Below are 23,977 nucleotides of genomic sequence, written 5' to 3'. Positions count from 1 at the left end.
GTGTGCATTTCTTTTTCGTGATCAGGATCAGTCAAGATCTGGCCAAGGATCTGGCCATCCTTGCACGTGAAATCCATGACGTGGCAGGTGAGATAGATTCTGTGAGTTCATCAGGCACAGCCCCTAGTACCACAGTAAGCACTGCTGCCACCACCCCTGGTTCAACCATTGACACAAGGGAAGAGGTAGGAGACCTTCATGGAGGAATGCCTAAGGTTCTTGCTTTTTTATTTCCTTTTTGTTCTAGCTTTCCATCCTGCATACTATAAACACATTTCATTTTAATTGACCTTTCTGACTATTTGGTTCATTTATTTAATAACGTACAGTGGCATTATTTGCTTGAGTAATGGGTGTTTGACATTAAATTTTAAAAGCTAAATTACAATAGTTGCTCAAGTGAAAAGTTAGAAAATTGATGGCAAAATTAAAGTGTTTATCGTATTTTGCATTAACATTTGAACATTATGTACATCTGTTTTGTCTTTTCCATCATTAACTAGCTTAGCTACTCATCTTGCCATTCATAAGTAGTTTGGCTCCTTATAGAATGTCATCATGTTGGCAAAATCTTGATGTCAATTATGTAGTATTTGTTCTTTAAATTGGGTTTATAATATTGCTAAAACATACCACATTTTCAAATTGAAAAACTTTCAAAACGCCGTAATAAATTATAGCTATCTGTCAAGCACTTGCTTTATGATGGAATTGTAAATAGTATTTCTAATTACATGTAAAATTTGTCCCTATGCTTTAAATTTTAATCTCCATGCTGCTCATTTTCCCTCCTGATGGCAAATATTTGGAGTATTAGTCTTTGACTTAATTTAACATTTGTGGTGCTGAATGAAAGGCTTTTTGTTTATGTGGAAGAATGCAAAAGCAAAAACTATTGTTAGAATTTGCCTTTGCATTCTCTCACATTCCAACAAAAACACAAATTCTAAAGCTAAAAATCAAGCTTTTTTTTGTCTGAAATATTAATTTCAAATCCAACTCTTCAGTTGTGTTTCTTTGAATACAGTTACAGAATCAAATGCAGGAGCACATGTCCTGGTGTGTTCATGCTCAATTATCATTTGGTCTGTAGAATGGCTTTAAAGCTGAGACTTAATTTCTCAAAAGTGTTAGAGTTAACTCTTATCTTGGGTGCTGGAAGGGACATGACCATAGGTGATACTAACCAAGCAACAGTCATCCTCAGTGCTGCCTCCTGTTCGTACTGGGTGGCAGCCTAAAGAGGTTAGCTTGTCAGTGCAATGAGGAGTTTTCGCCCACATGAAGTTTCAGACCCAGAATGAGTTGCAGAGCCACGTGCAGGCAGTTGACTGTGTCTCGGACAGAACCTCCAACTCACTGCTCTCACTGAGCCCACCACATCCAGGACAGGAATTCCTGCTGGCCCCAGGGCTGCCAAGTTTGGCTGGGTTAAACCTGGAATAGCAGTTTCATGTTACCCCTCCCACTCTCAACCTGCAAACCAGTAAATCAGCTACTGGATAATCTACTGTGAGCCTATTTCTACAAATGTTGTGACTCTCTGGTGAAATGCTGCATTCACAAGCTGCCGCTTGTTGGTATGATTATAAACTGAACACATTGGGAAAAGTGACATATATGACTAAAACTGCATTACTCACTGTCATTTTTTTTGACAATTGACTGACTATTTTCCACAGAAGTTCAAAAAATTGAGAATTTCTTTTAAATATGGTCTACTTAAAGCAGTTTTTTTTCCTGGGTATCTATCATAAAGCACCACGATTTACTGCATATGAGCATGTATAACAAGAGTAAATGCTTAGTATATTTTGCATTTTACTGTCTGAAAATAGTGAAACCTGTGCTAAACAGTCATTGGGTCACTGGCCAAGGTAAAACATCTTTCTATGGGTTAGCGTAAATGCACTTTATTCCTATCTTAACTTAACAATCTGAAGATAATTTTGTTATCTTTGGTAAAAACAAATGTTAATATAACAACCAAGTGACCTTAAATGAAAAATCAGTGCAAGTTTGACTGTTTAGGATAATTGAAAAGTTTGAAGGGCCTGAAAATTGATCCTGATGTTGTCTTAATGTTAGCCAAAATTGAAATATCTATTGTTTAACAAGAAAGTTTTGATTTCTGACATAGTCTTGGAGGAGTGAGGGAAGAGGTGATTATAGATATGAAATCCTTCAGACTTTTCTACTGCAAAATATCAACCCAGTAGAAATTTACATAGTCTTTAAGATTTAAAAAAAATCAGTTTTGGATGTTCAAGTATCATCAATTTTATTAGCTGATGGAATATAGACAATGCACCGTTGTTACCTAGGAGGTGTAGTAACCTTTTTCTTCATTTTTTTGTTATTCTGATCAGTTGGTTGATCGTGTTTTTGATGAAAGTTTGAACTTCAGAAAAATTCCTCCAGTGCCATGTATAAAACCAGCAGCTGGGAATGGTCGACCGAGTGAAACCAGATCTCGGATTTTAGAAGCTGCTGATCAGGCTGCTACAAAGAGGAAAACGTGGACTAGAGATGAAGTAAGAATTCCAACAGTTTGATCTTAGTTAGGGAAAATAATCCTTAAATAATAGCTACAGAAGTAGAGCAAACACCACCTTGAACACGTTGTGCCATTCAGTTAGATGATGGCTGGACTTTATCAACTTCATTCACCTATCTTTTCTCAATGTCCCTTAATTATGTGCTTGATGTCACAAACCAGCAACAAAAGAAACACACTGAGCATGATTCAGTGTTAAAAACTATTTTATTAATCACTACTTATGATAATATGTAAAATAAAAGTAAAAATGTTAGTATGTTAGAATTCAAAAATGTTAAACCTCGAACGTTAACCCCAAAACTAAACTCTTCGTGTGTGTGTGTGTGTGACAAAGTCCAAAACTCCCAGTTCCGGAATGGTTCTTAAAGTTCAGTTCCGCAAGCCATAAGGTGAAACATGAGCAAGGGCTTCTTCAACAACCACCGTTGTCTGAAGATAAGATGTAGATGTAGAGAAACATAGAGAGAGTAAATACGAAATCCAAATGTTCCATGATGGAACCCAAACGACACTTCAGTGTTTACTCGGTAGTGACTTCCTCACCCCGAAAAGCATCCGAACCGTGGTCGTCCACATACAAATACCTGTTTCCTTCTACAGGTCAGCAACAAAGTGAACTCCACCGGATTACTTCCAACTTCCATACATGGATTTCAGTGGCAAACACAGTTATTGTTTCTCATCCATCGATAGAGAAAACAAGCAGGCTGGTGTCTCTCTCCCTTCTCTCTCTCTCTCCTTCTTCTTCTTCTTCTTCTGACTTCTTCAACAACGTCATTACGTCCTTTATCTTCTATTGACGTAAGCACGCCCCACACACACATACACACACACTCTCTATCTTAAAGGGACTTTCACTGAGTCTGTAATATTGATAAGTCTGGTAATGTCAGTTCTGAACATTTCACCTGACAAGACATCTGTTGAATTTTGGTCAGGGGGCTTCTGATTTTAATTGCCCTAAAGGAAAATATGCTTGCTGGACATTTTAAGTAGGAAGTAAAGAGTTGAAATTATTGCTGGACTTAAACTCTACTTCCCAAAGGCTATCTGCTTTTTCCTTATTGCATCTATTCTATTCTAAATGCAGCTGAAACGCTTATAAGTGCTTCCTTAGCTCTACCGTGTATCCTAACACACAGTGTCTTTTTCTCACATTGTCCATGTTCTTGGTGAGGTTCATTGGATCCAGGTTCTCCCAACAATTCTTAATGTTTTAAATTCTTATCCCAGTATTTAAGGACTTTCACCCCTCACTCTCTTTGACCTCTTCTAGATCAGAACCCCTGAAGTTATTTCTCTGAACTGAATTCTTTCCACACACCTCCACCACCACTGCCCCAGCTTGGTCAAATACTGATTCTTCAGGTATCTAGGGGATGCACTCTCGAGTTCCCTTCCTATGTTCTACAATTTCTCCATCTTCCTTTCCCCTTTTAAGGTCTGACTTAAAACATACAATTTTAAATGAACTTTTTGTCACCCACTTGTTATTTCTTGCTCTAAGTTCATTAACCAAAATCCAGGGACTCGAGTTTAAATCCCACCATGACAGCTGTAGAATTTAAGTTTAGTTAATATACTGGAACTTGGGAAAAGCAGCATTACCAGTCTTAGCCATTATGACCACAAAAACAATTGGATTGTCATATATCTGGTTTACTAATGTCCTTCAGGGGAGAAATCTGTCCATGTAACTACAGATCCACAGCAATGTATTTGACCTAAAGTGCTCTCTGAAATGGCCTAACAAGCCACTGATATGTTGTCATCACCTTTGTACAGGGCAGTTAATGAAGTACAATAGACGCTGGTTTTGCTATTGATGGCCAGATCCTTAAAAAAAATGTATAAAGAAAAGGTTGAATTTCATTTTTGTGCTCAAAATATCTTGACAAATTGCAAGTTGGTGTTTTGTGGGTAAATGTTAGCAATTTTATTAACCAGTAGAGAAGATCTGATCAGTTGTAGTTGTAATATTGCAACATCTTTTGATGGAACCCTCCTATTTTTTCTATTGCATCTTTATGATCACTGGCAGGGCCCTAATGAGGTGATTCAAAACAACATTATTGCTTAGTAAAATGTAACACAAAAGTAAACATGGCGACTGTTTATCCCTCATCAATATGTTTTATACTTTAGGTTGTTTTAGACAGTTTGATGCTGACCTCCGTATCCCAGCTGTCGCAAAAAATACGGCTTGCAATGGAGAAAACTGCTCTGAAGATCAGGTAATAAACAAATACACAAAGTTCTTTTATGTATATGTAATTGGAAGAGACAGTTCAGTTATACTGTACAGTTTCCATTGCTGAAAAAATTGTTTTAGATCCTTAATAGTAGACAATGTATTATGACTTGGTTCAGGTATGAATTGGCCAGATTGAATTGTGATAAGTGGTGACAAATCAACTCACAGTAGAAAGATCTCCTCTTTGCCCTGCGCTACCTGCCATACAACCAGTGCAAAGTGAATGTTAAAATGTTCCTCGGGACTTCAAACATAATTTTAGTCTCTCAAAAACCAGTGGAACCTGTTTTCTACGTCAAAATCCTAGTCCATTGCGGGAGCAGTAACACTGCAAGGATTCTGTGGCTTATGACAACTTTGAAGGCTCTTAACTCAAAAGGCACAGAATAGTTACAATACGTATAGGACATGAGCAATGAAGTGGTAAAGGTCCCATTGCAAGGTATCATTGTGAAGTATGTGAATTATGCTAACACACCTGTAATTTGCCAGATCACTGACAGAGATTGCAGTTCATAACCATAGAGATACTGAATACTTTCATGGTAACGATGTTGAAAGGAAGTAAAATATACTGGAATCTGATTATACTTATAAGATTGTGTGATTGGGGAATGGAAGGTACAGGGAGGATCCCTAGGCAATTCATATTCTAGGTGATGTGGGGAATCCTCACTAGCCAGAACCATAACCATAACCAGTGAGATTATTCAATTGCCTGATGTAGTGCAAAATTAAACAAATTAAATGAAGATGTGGAAATGCCAAATGAGCATTTGATTAAGTTTGTGAATCAGCAGAATTGGTATCACCTGTAACAATGGCTGAGTCATCATCAAAGAGGACAGCCAACCTTGGGAGCGACATTAATGAGGTGGTAACCTCGTGAAATAACTCCATAAATTTATCTTTGTGCCAATCAGAAAACAAGAATTCCACACACTGAGCCAAATGGTGTCTTTCTTTTTCAATCCTTTTATTAGTTTTCAAATTAATACAGATTAATATATCAATGTTTATACATGTAATACAAAGAGATCAGGAGAACAATCATGACATGGATAATCATAAAGAACAATAGAGTATAAAAAAAATCTGAAGATCCAATGATCTGTTAGTGAATGAATATAATATAAAAGAAAAAGATTTATTATAAAATATAAAAAAGAAAAAAAACAAAACAGTAAGAAAAATTATAAACAATATATCAAACCAAACTAAGCTAAAGAAAAAAAAATAGAAGAAAACTGGACTAAAATTTCTCAATAGAAACAGAGCAATATTATGTCGTCAACTCCGTTCCTCTAAATTGAAAGGTTATTATAAGGGGATCTATATCATGTGAAAATATTGAATAAATGGACTCCGAACTTCCTCAAGTTTAAGCGAAGGATCAACAGTACCACTCCTAATTTTTTCCAAGTTTAAACATGATATAGTTTGAGAGAACCATTGAAAAGTAGTAGGGGGTATTGGATCCTTCCATTTAAGCAAAATGGATCATTTGGTCATTAATGTAACAAAGGCAATTATACGGTTAGCGGAGGCAGATAGATGGCCAGATTCTATCCTTGGTAAACCAAAAATTGCAGTGATAGGATGAGGTTGTAAATCAATCTTCAGTACCTTTGAAATAATGTTAAAAATATCTTTCCAATATTTTTCCAAAAGAGGACAGGACCACAACATATGTATCAAAGAAGCCACATTCGACTTACGTCTGTCACATATAGGATTTATATTTTCATAAAAAAGAGCTAGCTTATCTTTTGACATATGGGTCCTGTGAACTACCTTAAACTGTATCAAAGAGTATCTGGTACACATTGAAGATGTATTAACTAAATTAAGAATTTTCTTCCAGGTCTCCATAGGTATAGATGTCTGGAGTTCACTTTCCCATTCATTCTTAATTTTGTCCAGTGGTTCTGAACAAATTTTCATAATTAAATCATAGATTATTGCTATCAAGCCTTTCTGACAAGGATTAAAACCAAAAAATTTTTCCGTAATTTCAGTTTTGTAAGGTGTGGGGAAAAGAGGGTATAGTAGCTTTTAAAAAATTTCTGATTTGCAAATATCAAAAAAAGTGTGATCTAGGCAAATTGTATTAGTTAGACAATTGTTCAAAAGATGAAAAACAGTTATCAATGAATAAATCACAAAAACATACTATTCCCTTCCTTTTCCATATGGAAAAAGCTGAGTCAACTCTGGATGGATGAAAGAAAAAATTAGATTGAATGGGACTTGATAGATTAAATTTATTCAGTCCAAAAAATTTACGAAATTGAAACCATATTGGTATTTTATGTTTAACAATTGGGTTAATCATATGTTTACTTAATTTGGTAAGTGCAAAAGGGAGTGGAGCTCCTAAAATAGAAACTAATGAAAATTCAAGTACTGATTGGGACTCAAGGTGTACCAATTTGGGGCGTTGAATTACATCTGAATCTTGTATCCAAAAAATTAAATATCTAATATTGATGGCCCAATAATATAGTCTAAAGTTAGGCAAGGCCATACCACCATCCTTTTTTAGTTTTTGTAAATATTTCTTACTTAGCCTTGGGTTTTTATTCTGCCAAATGTATGAAAGAATTTTAGAATCAATAGAGTCAAAAAAAGATTTTGGAACAAAAGTTGGAATCACTTGAAATAAATATAAAAATTTTAGTAAAATATTCATCTTAACTGCATTAATTTGGCCTACCAATGATAGAGACAATGGGGACGATTTAGTAAATAATTGTTTACCATGGTCAATTAAAGGCAGTAGATTAGCTTTAAATAAGTCCTTATGTCTCTTAGTAATTTTAACACCTAAATACATAAAATAGTCAGTTACCAATCTAAAAGGTAATTGGCTATAAATTGGGATTTGCATATTTAATGGAAAAAAGTTCACTCTTATTAAAATTTAATCTATAGCCAGAAAAAACACTAAACTGATCTAATAGTAATAGTACTGCGGGGATAGACTCCTCCGGATTAGAAATATAAAGTAACAGGTCATCTGCGTAAAGAGATCTTATGAATCTTCTGTCCACGAGTAATACCACATATATTTGAAGAATCCCAAAGTGCAATAGCCAAAGGTTCTAAAACAATATCAAATAATAAAAGGCTTAACGGGCAGCCTTGTCTAGTACCTCAAAAGCCTAAACAAAGGAGATCTTTGATTATTAGTAAGTATTGAAGCCATAGGTGCATAATAAATCATTTTAATCGCAGATATAAATTTAGGACTAAAATTGAATTTTTGAAGTGTACTGAATAGATATTCCCATTCGACTCTGTCAAACGCCTTTTCAGCAGCTAGTGAAACAACACATTCTGGAATTTGGGATGAAGGGGTATATATAATATTCATTAATCTCCTAATGTTAAAATGTAGATAACGATTCTGAATAAATCCTGTCTGGTCTTCAGAGACAATTTGTGGAAGAACCTTTTCCAATCTAAAGGCCAATATTTTGGAAAATATTTTGGAATCTACATTTAATAAAGAAATAGGTCTATAAGATGCACAATCAGTGGGATCCTTATCCTTTTTAAGAATTAAAGAAATAGTTGCTTCATAGAAAGATTGTGGTAGTTTACCCACTGATAGGGCATCTTTAAAAATTTTGGCTAACCAGGGAACAAGAATATCAGAAAAGGATTTTAAAAATTCAGCTGTGTATCCGTCAGGGCCGGGTGCTTTACCCGAATTCATTGAAAATATTACTTTATTTATTTCTTCCTCTGAAATGGGAGCATCTAATATAGAGCGTTCATTTAAAGATAATTGGGGAATCTTCAAATCTCTTAAAAATTCATGTATTAAAGTAGGATCCTCAGGGGATTCTGATTGGTGTAAAGAAGAATAAAATTCTTGAAAGGATTTGTTAATTTGAACTTGATCTATTGTGTAGGTACCATCTGGTTTACGAATTTTATTAATCTGACGTTTAGATATAGTAGCTTTCAATTGGTTGGCCAATAATTTACCAGATTTGTCACCATGTATATAAAATTGCCTTTTGTTTTTAAGTAGTAGATTTTCAATTGAAGATGTTAATAATACACTATGTTGTAGTTGGAGTTCTGTTCTCTTTTTAAAAAGCTCCAGATTAGGACTAACAGAATATATTTTATCGATTTCTTTAATCTTGTCAGCTAATGTACATATTTCATTATTAGTTCGTTTTTTCAAACCAGCAGAATATGAAATAATTTGACCACGGATGTATACTTTAAACGTAGCCCATATTATCCCACTGGAGATTTCTTCAGTAAAATTAGTTAAAAAGAAAAATGAAATCTGTTCTTTAATAAATTGGATGAAATCTAAGTCTTGTAATAGCGAAGGGTTAAATCACCATTGTCTGACATCAGAGGATGCATCTGGTAGCTTAATTGATAATCTCAATGGTGCATGATCAGAAATGGCAATTGCATCGTATTTGCAGTCCATAGTAAGTGGAGCTAATCTAGTATCAATAAAAAAAATAATCAATCCTCGAGTAATTATGGTAAACATGAGAAAAGAATGAAAATCCTTTATCAAATGGGTGTAGAAATCTCCAAACATCTAAGATTCCGGATTCAACTAAAAAGGAATTAATAAAGACAGCGGATTTGTTTGGAAGTGTAGCCAAATGGTGTCTCAGCCAATGAATCTGCAAAAGTCAGTAATTAAGTTCCTATCCAATCAATATGGTGGAGCAGCAGACAGAAATGAAGAGTGGGAGGAAACTCAAATGTGCTGGGCTTTGTGTTAAAGATGGAAATGTGAATGACAGCAGGAACATCAAAAACTTAACGAGATTCTTCAGCCAACAGTCCCATATTGGCAGTCCTAAATTGCAATGATCTGCAGTCCTCATCAAAATACTAGCAGCTGGATAATTTATTTCATCCCAAATGATATTAAAATGTAGGTGAATATACTGATTTGTAAGAAAGGCAGTAACAGCATACCATTGAAAGGCCTGGGTAGAGTGGACATAGAGAGGATATTTCCATTAGCAGGAGAGTCTAGGATCTGAGGGCACAGCCTCAGAATAAAGGAACGTCCCTTTATAATTGAAATGAGGAGGAGTTTCTTCAGCCAGAGAGTGGTGAATCTGTGGAACTTGTTGCCACAAAGGGCTGTGGAGGCCAAATCATCAGGTGTATTTAAGGCAGATAGGTTCTTGATTGGTAAGGGTGTTAAGGTTTACAGGGAGAAGGCAGGAGAATGGGGTTGAGAAAGAAAGATCAGCCATGACTGAATGGCAGAGCTGACCCGATAGACTGAATGGCCTAATTATGCTCCTATATCTTGTGGTCATCCATAATATCGACAGTGTACTAGACTTAGCAGCTTCCCTATAGATGTTATTTTGGGACTGGCAAGACTGCCAGGAAACAGCCAACTCCAAAAAAAAATTAATACAGTCAAATAATTGCCATATCAGTTACTTCCCAATCATCAGTAAACCTGGAGGCAAATAATGCTGTGCTGCAAGTGTTTAGTTTTGGTCAGTGTGAATGTCAAACATCCTGTATACAGCACATATAAAATGCGACTCTTTTTCCTCTGAAAAATGAGCCTGCTGTATTCAGTTTATTTAGTTAATTGATTTTAAAGCTGTTACAGTTCAGATTAGCTTGATTGATTTTCTCAATCAATTCTTACAGATCATCACCTTCTTGAGCTTGCACAAAATCATAAATCATCTATACTAACAAATTTAAGAACCGGTAGTCTTCCTATTGTGTGTAAAATGCATGGAGAAATCCGAATGCTGAAAGTGTATTTCACATTTAATACTAGTCTATAGTTTTTATAAATTATTCTGAGAATTGCCTCTAATGTATAAATATTCAGCAATTTTGCTGTATTATTTTTGCTTTATGATGGGATGTAATTGCAAGCTTTACCCCTGCCTTCTTGACCCTTTGCAACCAGATTTTAGACTTCAATTTTGTCTGTTCAATCTGTCTTTTATCTTTTTATAGCCACTTTATCTTTAGCCTGCCTTTCACCAGACATGCATTCATTTTCCTTGGTGGTTCAGATCTGATTCTGAACTTAAAATTCCTGTCCTCTGTATATCAGTGATTTTGTTATATGTTACAAAGCATTAAACTACATGACATTAGCAAGTAATCCATAATCACTGTCTTAGGACATATCTAGTAAAAATAAATTTAGATTGTAATTGAAGAATTAAACACAAATTGTGCAATTTACAATGCTTCCAATTTTGTAATTACTTTTTAAGTGTTGTAGTGCTGATGATGACAATCCTCTCATTAATTGAGTCTCCATGTCAGGTAAATCATTTCACAAGCAGCACCTGCTTTCATTTCTGTAGTATCATTAGCACAGCAAAATAAGCCCACAATGCTTCACGGTGCATTTGGAAAAAATTTGATTTCAAAACTCTAATGAAATGAAATTTCAATCTGCTAACACGTCGGTAGGATTAGTTTTGGATTGCCCCAGCAAGAACTGGTACATGTGGGATGGGTTACAGGATTTCTTTCTGTGCTGGCAAAACAGCCATATTTCTAATTATCCATTCATATTTTACAAAGGGTAAACATTTTGAATGTTTACACCTCTAGATGGCATTAATGGTGTTTGTAGTACAACTTACAGTACGGAACAGAAGTAACTGGATATGATATTCAAAAAAATTTGGAATGTGACAAATTAATTACAAGATCTAGAGTAGCATGCAGTTTAGGAGTATTCCACTAGTCAACCTTTCCATTATTCATGAAGTTGTGAAACGCTCCAGCATCGAAAAGATTGTGTAGACCATCAAGTAGCAACAATTCATTTATTGTTTTGCTTTGTGCTAGGTAGTTAAATGATTTCTGTGATGACTAATGTATTGCAAAAGTACTTATCCTTCACATACACCTTTTGAAAACCAATGTATGCAACTGAAAGATGAGAGAGTAATTTCTACAGAAAGCAACATATTTATCTGTTTATTTATTGGGTCGCTACTTGTATATTGGTCTCTATAGCAATGTGGAAAAACTTAGAACAACTTACTACTTCATATTCATATTCTTAACAAATCTTCATTCTTCCATTGTTCATACCACAAAATAGCATATACAGTACCTGAAATTGTGGCTTTGAAAACATTGCACCTCAGGCATCTTGTGTGAAGACAGGGAAACTGTTCTTGTCTCTGATTCGTGGTTTCATTCAAGGCAGAGAGAGAAACATAATTGACAGTGGAGAAAAAAAGGAAAAAACATCCGATCAGAGTACTATTTTTATACTCCATTTTTCCATTCAAAATTATGTATATTCAAATTATAATAACAATTTTAACTAGTGTATTTAAAGAACTAATAATTCTGAAAAAAATCTATGCTCTTAACATATTAATATACTGTTGAAGGTGTCTACAGGACGTTTATTTTGTGGTCTTTGGCTGAAATTTAATTTAAAAGTCGCCAGGACCTTCTTACTGAAAATGTGATTGTTGTATGTAAACTGAAGGTGGGAGATGAAGTTTAATTTTCCACTGCAAGACATGTGTTGGGGAATGGAGGGCAGTGGGGAAGCAGGGGGGTGGGAGGGAGGAGGGAGGGTGGAATTTTGCACATTACAAATCAGGAAGTAAGTGATTGGTGACTTGCAAAGGAGGGGAACATTTCATGCAATTTCACCTATTAGATCGATGTTCTGAACATGTTTGAGATTTATTGCTGAAGATTTCTCTTTGAGGGACTATACCCAATTACATGAAGCAAAGTGGTAAGTCAAAAGGGAAAGATGTTTTCTGATCAATTTAAGTAACAAAATCTCAAAGGGAAATTGATCTTTTTATTCCATTTTATTGTGTTAACAGTGACCCTCAGGGAAACTTACACTTTCTGTTTGTAGGATTTTGTTTAAAAATGAAGACAGAAACTGGGAAGAAATAGAAAGCAAAATGCGATCTGAGAGTGAAGTTCCTATCCTGAAAACTTCAAATAAGGTGAGGAAGGTGATAAATCATTACACTATGAATGTTGATGATTGCTTGCTTGATAATTTTTACCTTGGTGTAAATCCATGTTACTGTTGGCAAATAAAGTTTAATACTAGAAATGGAGGTAGAAATTGGTTTATGTCCTGCCTGTTTTTCGGGTTTATTTTTAGCAGTGGGATTTTCTGTGCCACCTTGCAGGAATCGGTCCCACTGCTAAACTTCAAATGCAAGTTAGGGACCTAACACTAAATCATTATATATGCAGCTTTATAGGAAGCATGTGGTTCTTTTCTTTTTACTGTTAATTCCATATTTAATATGATTCTGTTATATGAGGGGTGGGAAAAAGTATGAAAGTAGTTTGTGCTGAATACCTACTCGTACTCACTTTCTCTGAATGTCACATTTCCGCCCCCCCCCCCCACCCCTTCCCAATCAGATGTTTCTCTTGCTGTCTTCACTGTTCTCCTGTACTGTACAACTCTATATTGGGTATTGGTTTATTATTGTCACTTGTACTGAGGTACAGTGGAAAAACTTGTCATACAGGTCAATTCATTACACAGTGCAGTTACATTGAGTTAGTACAGAGTGCATTGATGTAGTACAGGTAAAAACAATAACAGTACAAAGTGTCACAGCTACAGAGAAAGTGCAGTGCAATAAGGTACAAGGTCACAACAAGGTAGATTGTGAAGTCATAGTCCATCTCATTGTATGAGGGAACCGTTCAATAGTCTTATCACAGTGGGGTAGAAGCTGTCCTTAGGTCTGGTGGTACATGCTCTCAGGCTCCTGTATCTTCTACCCGATGGAAGAGGAGAGAAGAGAGAATGACCCGGGTGGGTGGGGTCTTTGATTACGTTGGCTGCTTCGCCAAGACAACGAGAGGTAAAGACAGATTATCATATTTGAACATGGTTTGAGATTAAAATATATGGGAGTAGCAGCTGTTAAGGGGGAGATTGCAGATGAGCCTCCAGTGTCTTTTTCATGCGATGGTAGGAATATGGTTTCGAAGATGTTATTAATAGTTACAAATCTCAAAACTGGTTAAATTTGTTGTTACAAGTTGTGCAGCAAAAAATTATCATGTTGAGATACAACATGAAGCTTTAATTGAACTCTGTAATTAGTGCAATTAAAATATCACAATTCTTAAATGTATTTTATTACTGCTAATGTCTTATTATTTACAAGATATGTTAATTAGAGCACTTAAGTTGTTATATTCTGAGAGTCTTTATTTCAAAGTGCTGTTTCAAAAAAAGCACTGCAAAGTTAGTTTCCCTTTATACGTTTAGCATTTGAGCACAGTATGTAAGTATCTACCCACATCAAGTTAGCCGGGTTTCTTGTAATACGACTGTTCCTAATGGGCAGATCTGCTAATTTGAGCTCATCAGTCATCTGTGCTTTGGACTAACTCTTCCTGTGTGGTCCAGGACACCATCTTCCATGGGAAGCCTGGCTTACAGCAGATTGCCAAGTTGTAGGGCCTTTTCCACACAGGTAGCAAGCTGCTATGATGAGTATGGTGTCGATAGAATGAGGCCCCCACCCATAGTTTAATCGGCATCAAACCTGTTTATATTTACTGTTTTTGAACCTTTATTCACTATTTCATGGTCCAACATTCAATATTCACTTATGTTAAATCATCTTGGAATATCACACTATCAAAGGTTTGAGCTGCTTTGGTGATTCCATGAGGATTCCAACCAGAAATCCTCAGTTCCTCATCATGGTGTATAAAAGGATTTCCTAAATCTTTAAAAACAATTGCTAATTAATGTTATATTTTAATAAAAATCTATACCTTTTTGAATTTTTAAATAAAAGTTAACAATAAAAGAATGTAAAAGATATAGAACCTTTTCAGATAACCTGATTCTCTGATTACACTTTTGAGGGCATTAAGTGTGCTTTTTAGTGGTCAGCCTTGTGGATGTGTCCCACTGGTACTACCTCTGTGACCAAGTTGAAGAGATTTTGCAGGGAATTAAACAAATCCTTAAATGACTAACATAACTTTAGCTTCAATAGATTGATGACACTTGTCAAATAAATTTCATTAAAAATGTGGCGTGAAGCTGTGATTTATAAAATATCTGTAGGAGCATAAAAAATGGCATATTCCCACCTTTCAGATAATTAAAATGGAATGAACTCCACGTGCTTGCATTCAGCTGATTACATAGGATTCAGAAAATGCTTTATTGTCAAGAACTTGATTGCAATTGTAAATACAAATCACTATTCCCAACAATATGCTGCTGTGCTAAATAAATGATTTAGTTGTAGGGGAGGGTTTAAACTGATCTGGCAGGGGGATGGAAACCAGGATGTTAGGTTACAAGATGCTAAGGTAAAGGAGGGAGTTTATAGAAACAAGTCCAATGAGGATGGCAAGAAGGACAGGCAGGTGAGAAGTCAGGATAATTTGCTGAATAATAGAAGTACAACAAGTCAGGATGTTAGGATACAGAATGTTAGGATAGGGGATGAGGTATATAGGAACATGTCTAAGGTAATATGTAGTGAAGATGGTAAGAAGGATAGACAGGTGGAAAGCCAGGATAATCTGCTGAACAATAGAAGTACAACAAAATTAATAGCAGATACCGGACTAAACGTACTATATTTAAATGCACGTAGCATTAAGAATAAAGTAGATGACCTAGTGGCACAACTACAGGTTAATAAATACGACATTGTGGCAATCACCGAGTTATGGCTTTATGATGGATGTGATAGGGAACTGAATGTCCAGGGGTACACAGTGTTATAGGAAGGATAGGCGGGTAGGCAGAGGGGGAGGTGTGGCCATGATGGTTAGTAGTGATATAAAATCAATAGAAAGGAAGGATATTGGGTCAGAGGAGGTGGAATCCTTGTGGGTGGAGCTAAGGAATAGCAAGGGTAAAAGGACAATAGTAGCAGTCATATATAGGCCCCCTAATAGCAGTCAGCAAGTGGACGGTAAGTTGCAGTTTGAGATAGAAAAAGCATGCCAGAGTGACAATGTGAAGATAATTATGGGTGATTTTAACATGAAGGTGGACTGGGAAATCCAGAATGGCGGTAGTACTCAGGAGAGGGAGTTTGTGGAATGTCTAAGGGACGTTTTTTTAGAGCAACTTGTTGAAGAGCCCACCAGGGGATCGGCTGTTTTGGATTGGGTGCTGTGTAATGAACCGGAGGTGATTAGGGAACTAAAGGTAAAGGAACCACTGGGAACCAGTGATCACAATATGATTGAGTTCACTTTCAAGTTTGAGAAGGAGAAACTGATAACTGGTGTATCGATATTTCAGTGGAACAAAGGAAATTACAATGGTATGAGAGAGGAGTTGGCTCTAATTGATTGGAAGAGTAAGCTGGCTGGAGGGACGGCAGAGGAGAAATGGAAGGAATTTCTACAGGAAATAAGGAAATTGCAGGATAGATATATTCCAAGAAAAAAGGTTTTGAATGGAAAAAAGGCACAAATTTGGATAACGAGAGAGGTGAAGGCTAAAATAAAAGCAAAAGCGGTGGTGTACAAAGAAGCAAAAATTAGTGGGAAAACAGAAGACTGGGAAGCTTTTAAAAACCTGCAGAGAGAAACTAAGAAGGTCATTAGGAAAGAAAAGATGAATTATGAAAGGAAGTTGGCGGATAACATTCGAAAGGATACTAAGAGTTTTTTTAAATACATAAGGTGTAAAAGAGAGACATGGGTTGATATAGGACCAATTGCTAACGGTGCAGGAGCTATTATAATGGACGATAGAGAGATGGCAGAGGAATTGAATGAATATTTTGCATCGGTCTTCACCGTGGAGGACATCAGCAGTGTGCCAGTTAGTCAGGAGTCTCACGAAATGGAATTGAGTTCAGTTAAGATTACTAGGGAGAAGGTGCTAGGAAAACTAAATGGACTAAAGACTGATAAGTCTCCCGGACCGGATGAGGTGCATCCCCGGGTTCTGAAGGAGGTGGCTTTAGAGATAGTGGAGGCATTGGCGATAATTTTCCAGAAATCGATAGATTCCAGCGTGGTTCCGGAGGACTGGAGGGTCGCAAATGTAGTTCCGTTGTATAAGAAAGGTGGGAGGCAGCATAAGGGAAATTACAGACCTATTAGTCTGACATCAGTGGTGGGAAAGTTATTGGAATCTATCCTCAAAGACAGGGTTACGGAATACCTAGAGGCGCAGGGCAGGATAGGTCCTAGCCAACATGGTTTTGTGAAGGGAAGATCCTGCCTGACCAACCTATTGGAGTTTTTTGAAGAAATCACAGGTAAGGTGGATAAGGGAGAGGTGGTAGATGTTGTGTATTTAGACTTTCAAAAGGCCTTTGATAAGGTGCCTCACAGGAGACTGATTAATAAGATGAGAGGTCATGGAATTACAGGTAGGATAACAGAATGGGTGGAGCATTCGCTGGTTGACAGAAAGCAAAGAGTGGAAATAAAAGGATCTCGTTCTGGTTGGCTACCGGTTACTAGTGGTGTGCCGCAGGGGTCGGTGTTGGGAGCGCTCCTTTTTACCTTGTACATTAACGATTTGGTTGATGGAATAAATGGTTTTGTGGCTAAGTTTGCGGATGACACCAAGATAGGGGGAGGAGTAGGGAGTATTGAAGAGATAGGAAGGTTGCAGTGGGACTTAGACAGTTTAGGAGAATAGGCAAGGAAATGGCGGATGAGATTCAATGTAGGGAAATGTGCAGTTGCACACTTTGGAAGCAGAAATAAGCGGGCAGATTATTATCTAGGAGGAGAGAAAATCCAAAGCACGGAAGTACAAAGGGACTTGGGGGTACTCGTGCAGGATACCTTAAAGGTTAACCACCAGGTCGGATCGGTGGTAAAGAAAGTGAATACTATGTTGGCATTCATTTCGAGAGGTATAGTGTATAAAAGTAAGGAAGTGTTGATGAGGCTCTATGGGGCACTAGTGAGGCCTCATTTGGAATATTGTGCGCAGTTTTGGGCCCCACATCTTAGGAAGGATGTGTTGACGTTGGAGAGGGTTCAGAGGAGATTTACGAGGATGATTCCAGGAATGAAAGGGCTTATGTATGATGAGCGTTTGTCGGCTCTTGGATTGTACTCACTGTAGTACAGAAGAATGAGAGGGGACCTCATAGCGACATTTAAAATATTGATAGGAAAGGACAGAGTAAATGTGGCTAGGCTGTTTTCCTTGGTGGGTGAGTCCAGGACCAGAGGGCACAATCTTAGAATTAGTGGGTACAGTTTCAAAACAGAGATGAGGAAAAATTTCTTTACCCAGAGGGTGGTGAATTTGTGGAACTCCTTGCCACATACAGCAGTGGAGGCCAGATCAGTAGGGGCATTCAAGGAGGAGATAGATAGATATCTAAATAGTCAGGATATCAAGGGATATGGGGATAAGGCCGGTAAGTGGGATTAGAATAGTTTTTTTTTTCTTCTTCCCCCATTCCCCATTTCTCATTTCTATTTCCCTTTCCTTGGAGCAGACTCGATGGGCCGAATGGCCTGCTTCTGCTCCCTTGTCTTGTGATCTTGTGATAACTTTTTTTAAAAACGTGCACAGTTAGTTATCCAGACCCAGTACTACTACTACAAACAAGCGCTGCATCTCCTTAATGTCAATATGCAATGATGAATACTAACTGCACTGAAATTATAAGTTATATCTATGAAAGTAAATCTGAATTTTTACATACTGACAAAAGTGTAATGTTTGTACTTTTAAGTGGTTAGGATTGATTGCTCATGCTACTGATTATTTCGGCTTGCGACTGATCTTGCATTTTATTCCCCTTTCCCTTATTGTTAATCTCCTGTGGAATGCATCCATAATCAACTGCGTTAACTTTGGCAAAGAGATGGTCTCTGCTGTTCCAATATGACCAGCTAGAAATGAGACTTTCCTTTAACAGGACAAGAAAGGAAGAATCATTGTCCTTAAAATGCTGTTCTGTTTTTAAAAATAACATATCAAGATCTCGAGGCAGGCTGAGGGTGAAGCCTTATGTTATATTTCTGAGAGTATACGTACCTACGTGAGATTCCTCGTTAATATTGCAACCATAAAATACAAGTCATTTTTAACTGTCCAACATAATATTGGTCACTGGTCAACACTAATTTCTATGTTTTTGGCTTCTATCCTACTGTTATAAGACTATTGAATGGTCCCCTAGTACAAAGTCTGAAAATTATTCATATTGCTGAATCATAATACTGACTTCCTATTCATACATAGTGAGCCCTAGAGATATCCTTAATTTATTATTTCATGCCATCCTGTTTGTCTATAGATAAGTATGAAGTCTTTAATTTTGCAATCTTTTCCAAAATAATGTTGTAGTTAGTCTTGCAATTTTTCAGCAAAAAAATGTTTTCTAAAAATTAAAATAATTAATATCCCATTTTGGTTTTTGAAGAGTTCATTCTCAACCCGTCATTTGATTATTTTTTTCTGCACCACCCCCCCCCCCGCCCCCCAGGAGATTTCACTGATCCTACAGGAGTTGAAAAGAGTAGAGAAACAACTTCAAGGTAAGCAGCACTTAACAGTTTCAATTTTTGCAATCTCATTGTAATTCTGCCAACTTTTAATTATGGTCAGTCTCTTGCTCAACATAATTTTCAATCATTTCTAAACTAGCTGTCATTGCTGTCTTGGCCCAAGATAGCAAGCTGAATGACCTACATAGAGCTTAGTAAAGTATAACCATTGGAGTGCGGAAATTTTAGTTTCCTTGGTGAATAGGCTTTCATGGAAGGCACATTACCAGAACAAATTGAATTAAAGCAGCTAAAGTACATTGCAGTTATTGTACTATTAATCATATTGCTTTACAATTAAAACATAACTTCATTTTCTGTTCTAGCTCTCCTGTATAATTTGAGCTTGCACGCAATCTCCAGTATACTTATTCAAACTCTTTGTTTTCTTTATGTTCAAGTTGACTGAACATAAGCTTGTCAAACCTTTTTATCCCTTCAGTCATCACAAGAAGTTTGCAAGTATTTTGACTTGGTTATGTTACTACCATGCATTTAGCCTGTAAAATTCTTCATTTTATGGAATGTTCCAAACTTAACATTTTAAATAGATTTTAGTGAATCTAGCCAAGTTGCAGATCTGCTGCAAAAATGACAATAGGATGCACATAGAAAATAAATCCTTTCCAGAAATGAGCATGAAGCATTAATATTGTATGAAATACAAATTGAGAAGTCTGACATTGTTATTATTGTGATTGAAGTGATACCTATTTAACAGTTTCTGTGTTTTTCCTTTTTAGCCATTAATGTGATGATTGATCCAGATGGTGTGCTGGATTCAGCATGTGGCCTGAAAACAAGTCCCAGTTTGCCTGGACAGCCCAAACAGAAGAGCAGTCCGACCCGCCATTCTCGTATCTCTGACTCTGACTACAGCAACCATTTAAGCCAGTGCAAACACAATGGAGAAGATAAAGACAATACTTTGCATGAGTAGCATTGTTTTGTAGTCTCTTTAAAGTGGCAAAGCACATACCAACAGACCACATTTTTGATTTGGCCTGTGTTGATGAGAACATTTGCTTGCCATTTAATTATGTAGCCTCAAGGTATTTTCTTGCTTTCCGTGGTTCTTTTGTCACCACGTTACTCTTGCTAGAGCTGTAAGCTTTGCATCCATCCAATAACGGAACATTAGGGTTGGGGGGGGAGGGGGGGTAATGGGGTTACAGGGAAGGACACATTGGTGTGCATTAAAATGTGAATCACATTGACAGATTCATAAGTCATCTTCAAAATGAAATGGCGAAGCAAATTGGCATTACTGAAACTGGAATAAAAAATACAGTGTAAAATGGATGAATTTATAGGCAATACAAGCCAAGAATAGTGAAAAACAAAAAAATTAGTGCCAAACTGCTCAATATGTTGGTCAGTTTGAAGCACATGTTATGTTGAATCAAGGACTGATGTTTGTTATTTATGTGTGTTTAACATATAAACCACAGATTCTGCATAGGATATACCTTAATTGTATAAAGTAGAAAACACGTTCAGCAATTATTGTAACATGAGAAAAATCTGTGCTTTATGCTCTGGTTAGAAGTTGGTAATGCTGAAAAGTCCTGTTGATTGCAACATTTTTAGCATACATTTTTGCACTATTAGCAACAACATGAGCTGCAGGATGGGAGTATTGCATTGATGGTATTTCATTTTTGTTTGTTCTTTTTGTCCATCACATTTAAACAAAACTACAAACCAGCAAAAATAACAAATGTTGCATTGACTTTTTAGAACTTGATTGAAGGGTTATGTATCATTTAGTTCAAAGGAAAAAAATGGGATGTTTTCAGTTCTGTTACAGTAGAGTGATTAACCAATCAGGAAGAGTGCTCACAATCAGTGTCTCATAAGGGATTGACTCCTATCAAATCTCAGTTAGCCTACAGGTTGTAGTGCATTTGTGTGAATTCGTGCATCTTATTTTTAAAGCAAATCTTTGAATTAGGCAGGCACGGGTGAGACGGTACACATTCACATCCGTGACATAGTTTTGCATCCATTTCAAAATAGGGATAAAAGTTTCCTCACACGCATCCACTTGATGTGAAATGAGTTTAGGACATTCTCTGCACTATTTTTCGGCAGGGGTTAACAAATTTTAACCATGATCAATTCAGAAAACTATAGCAGTGTGAGATGAATAGAAAAGAAAAGTGGTACTGAAAACCTACTAGATTATACTAGAGTACTTGGCTTTGTTCTATATTTGACACAACTATACCAGATCTGAGTGGTTTATTGCTCACTACATGTTCCCTTTACCAATAATGATAACCCCCTTTCCAACAAGATTTCTTCGTAACAATAACTATTCTCCGTCCATCACATAAAAAAAGTTGATATGAAAAATCTCTCACATTGTTCCCAGGTAAAATTAACTTGGTAAATCTTTATTGATTTCTTAATGGTTGTAAAGTCATAATGCGGAATGTTTTGTTATTCAACTTTGAAATGACACTTGGAGAAGCCATAAACATGCATGCAATGAGAAATGGAAGCCATTTGATGCAAATAGAATATGTATTTCTGAGATTGCATTTAAGATATTAGTTGGGAGATGGAGAGATCTGTACAAAATCTTCCCTGAAAGCATTTGTTGTCAATTCTGGGTAGCAAAGGTCTGTGTGGTATTCTCCACCACCAGTGTTATTTGTGTTGACCAACATTATCAACAGTCATTTTTAAGGGAAACAGTAATTTTAACCTAATTAATGTTTAATCACAGAACAGCATATAACTATTTGGTTATGTCGTGACTAGGTTAATATAATGTTTGTGTTTTGGTAAGTGAATACTTCTAGTTCCATACTGCCTACCTGAATCAAATATTCATGTGCTTAGAAAGATACATAACACACTTTAGGCCTTAAACTAACACTACTGTGTGTTTGCCACCTGGAGGTAAAAGTGTAGCCACTCCTCTCCCTTTTACTTTTCAGCCTCTCTAAGAAGAAAGCTGGAATTGAACCTGACAGTTGTGTATCAGATCTACATCACACCCTTCTAGGCTCTCTGCAGCAAACAGCCAACTTGCTTTTAAGCTGTGCAGTAAATGACAAAGATGGGCTGAATGTTACATCAGTCAATTTTGGTAAAAGTTGTCCTGAGTGGCAATAATTCTCTGGTACAAGTTAACCTCCTACAAAGTAAATCAGCCGCCTTGAGATATTTTGAAGAATGAACCTATTTTTGTGGCCAAATCACTCATGGCACTGCCTTGCTTTGTTATTGATTGCCACATAGACTGCTTTCTGTACAAGTACTGACTTTATGATGTAACCTTGGAAGAAAAGAAGTGCTGCATGACCAAGCATCATCTGTGTAGTGATTCAAGAGAGATAGTAAGGGGGGGAAAAAAGAGAGAGCAACAACAATCTGTTATGATTCACACATGATCATATCATTTATAAGTGTTTTTACATGATCCAAATAGTGCTAAATAGACTAACCCTACCTACTTTGTTATTGACAAGTTGATTGGTAATGCCCTTATATATAAACAAGATGTGTTTCTAAGATATCTTCAGTTCAGTCATTATGGCTTCTACCAGGCTCTGTATCAGTCCAGATCACCACACTAATGATAATTTTACTCTGAAATAGTTACTGAAAACATAGTTGAATAAACTAAGCAATAGTCAAGGTGTGTGGTATTGAAAATGTTTGCATTGACATTTTGCATATTTCTGTTCAGTTACACCATTACATTGCGCGAATGCGGATATGATACTTAAATTTAATTTACTATTCACCACAATTTTGATACACAAAATTGATCAGGGTATTCTCATTAATTTGTGATGTGAATTCAGTGATGCAAAACACTGTGCAATATTAAGCTAACACTAAGCCAATATTAGGTTTTGGTAACCTGAAATAGGCATTAGATTGGCAATGTGGAATTGCTCCCAACTAACTTTTGAATATTGGATGGTTTGGGGAAAACATGATTTTCACTCTAAACTGAGATTACCAAATGTTGCCTGTACTTTCTCTCTTTTCCCCCTTTCTCTTTGGCTGGTAATTATTACAATAGCAAAAGAATAATTTTGCCCTATAGATGGAAATGTGATTAGCTGGTATACTATGCTTCACTAATAAAAAGCAATGGAATGAATTTTCCAATTTCTAAATATGCTAGCTAAACATTTCACTTATTGTGTTGGTTTATGTGTTTACACATTTGTGTTGTAATTTGTAATATTATCTTTGTTTTACAGTTATATGGTTTTCTCCTGATTTTGTATGAACTCTGTTAGCTCTATTTATTTTTATTTGGTTATATATGTTCATTTGTATTTTTACATTTCTATTGTTTCAAATAAAAAAAAAATTCCCCCTCCGATCTTTGCCACAGAAAATGTGTTAGAAAACTAAAAGATCTGCCAAGAGTTGGATTAAATCTGTGACATTTTGGGTGTGATCAAATTTGGTTTGATTTTTTTCCCCCTCTCTACCTTCATATTCCTAGATGTCAGAGCAAAAGTTCATGGGTGTGTTGATATTTATGCAGGCTGATATGGACATTGCATGAGCTAGTTTGTGTGGATCCAGTCCATCACCCATAGCCACCACCATCCCAAACAAGAGTGGACAAGATTTTCCACACAGAGGGTGGTGGTTACATG

At 36.4% G+C, this 23,977-nt stretch overlaps 1 protein-coding gene across 10 annotated transcripts in view; it reads left to right on the top strand.

The window, feature by feature from the left end:
* cep170aa (centrosomal protein 170Aa) overlaps positions 1 to 23,683 on the top strand; it is a 133,784-nt gene extending 110,101 nt beyond the window's left edge. For 6 of the 10 annotated variants that reach the window (XM_052012339.1, XM_052012331.1, XM_052012336.1 and 3 more), the window contains 6 exons: positions 26 to 215; positions 2,370 to 2,534; positions 4,706 to 4,794; positions 12,703 to 12,796; positions 19,280 to 19,331; positions 20,084 to 23,683. In XM_052012339.1, coding sequence (XP_051868299.1) covers positions 26 to 215; positions 2,370 to 2,534; positions 4,706 to 4,794; positions 12,703 to 12,796; positions 19,280 to 19,331; positions 20,084 to 20,280 — 787 coding nt within the window. In that variant the 3' untranslated portion in view covers positions 20,281 to 23,683. Of the gene's footprint in view, positions 1 to 25; positions 216 to 2,369; positions 2,535 to 4,705; positions 4,799 to 12,702; positions 12,797 to 19,279; positions 19,332 to 20,083 lie in introns of those variants that run through there. The other 4 variants (XM_052012338.1, XM_052012337.1, XM_052012335.1 and 1 more) reach the window with 2 other exon arrangements.
* The last annotated feature ends 294 nt before the right edge of the window (positions 23,684 to 23,977 follow it).

Source organism: Pristis pectinata, chromosome 3 (genome assembly GCF_009764475.1).
Source record: "Pristis pectinata isolate sPriPec2 chromosome 3, sPriPec2.1.pri, whole genome shotgun sequence".
NCBI lineage: Eukaryota > Metazoa > Chordata > Chondrichthyes > Rhinopristiformes > Pristidae > Pristis > Pristis pectinata.
Note: the sequence above shows the minus strand (reverse complement) of the source record. Positions and strands in the feature narration are given on the sequence as shown.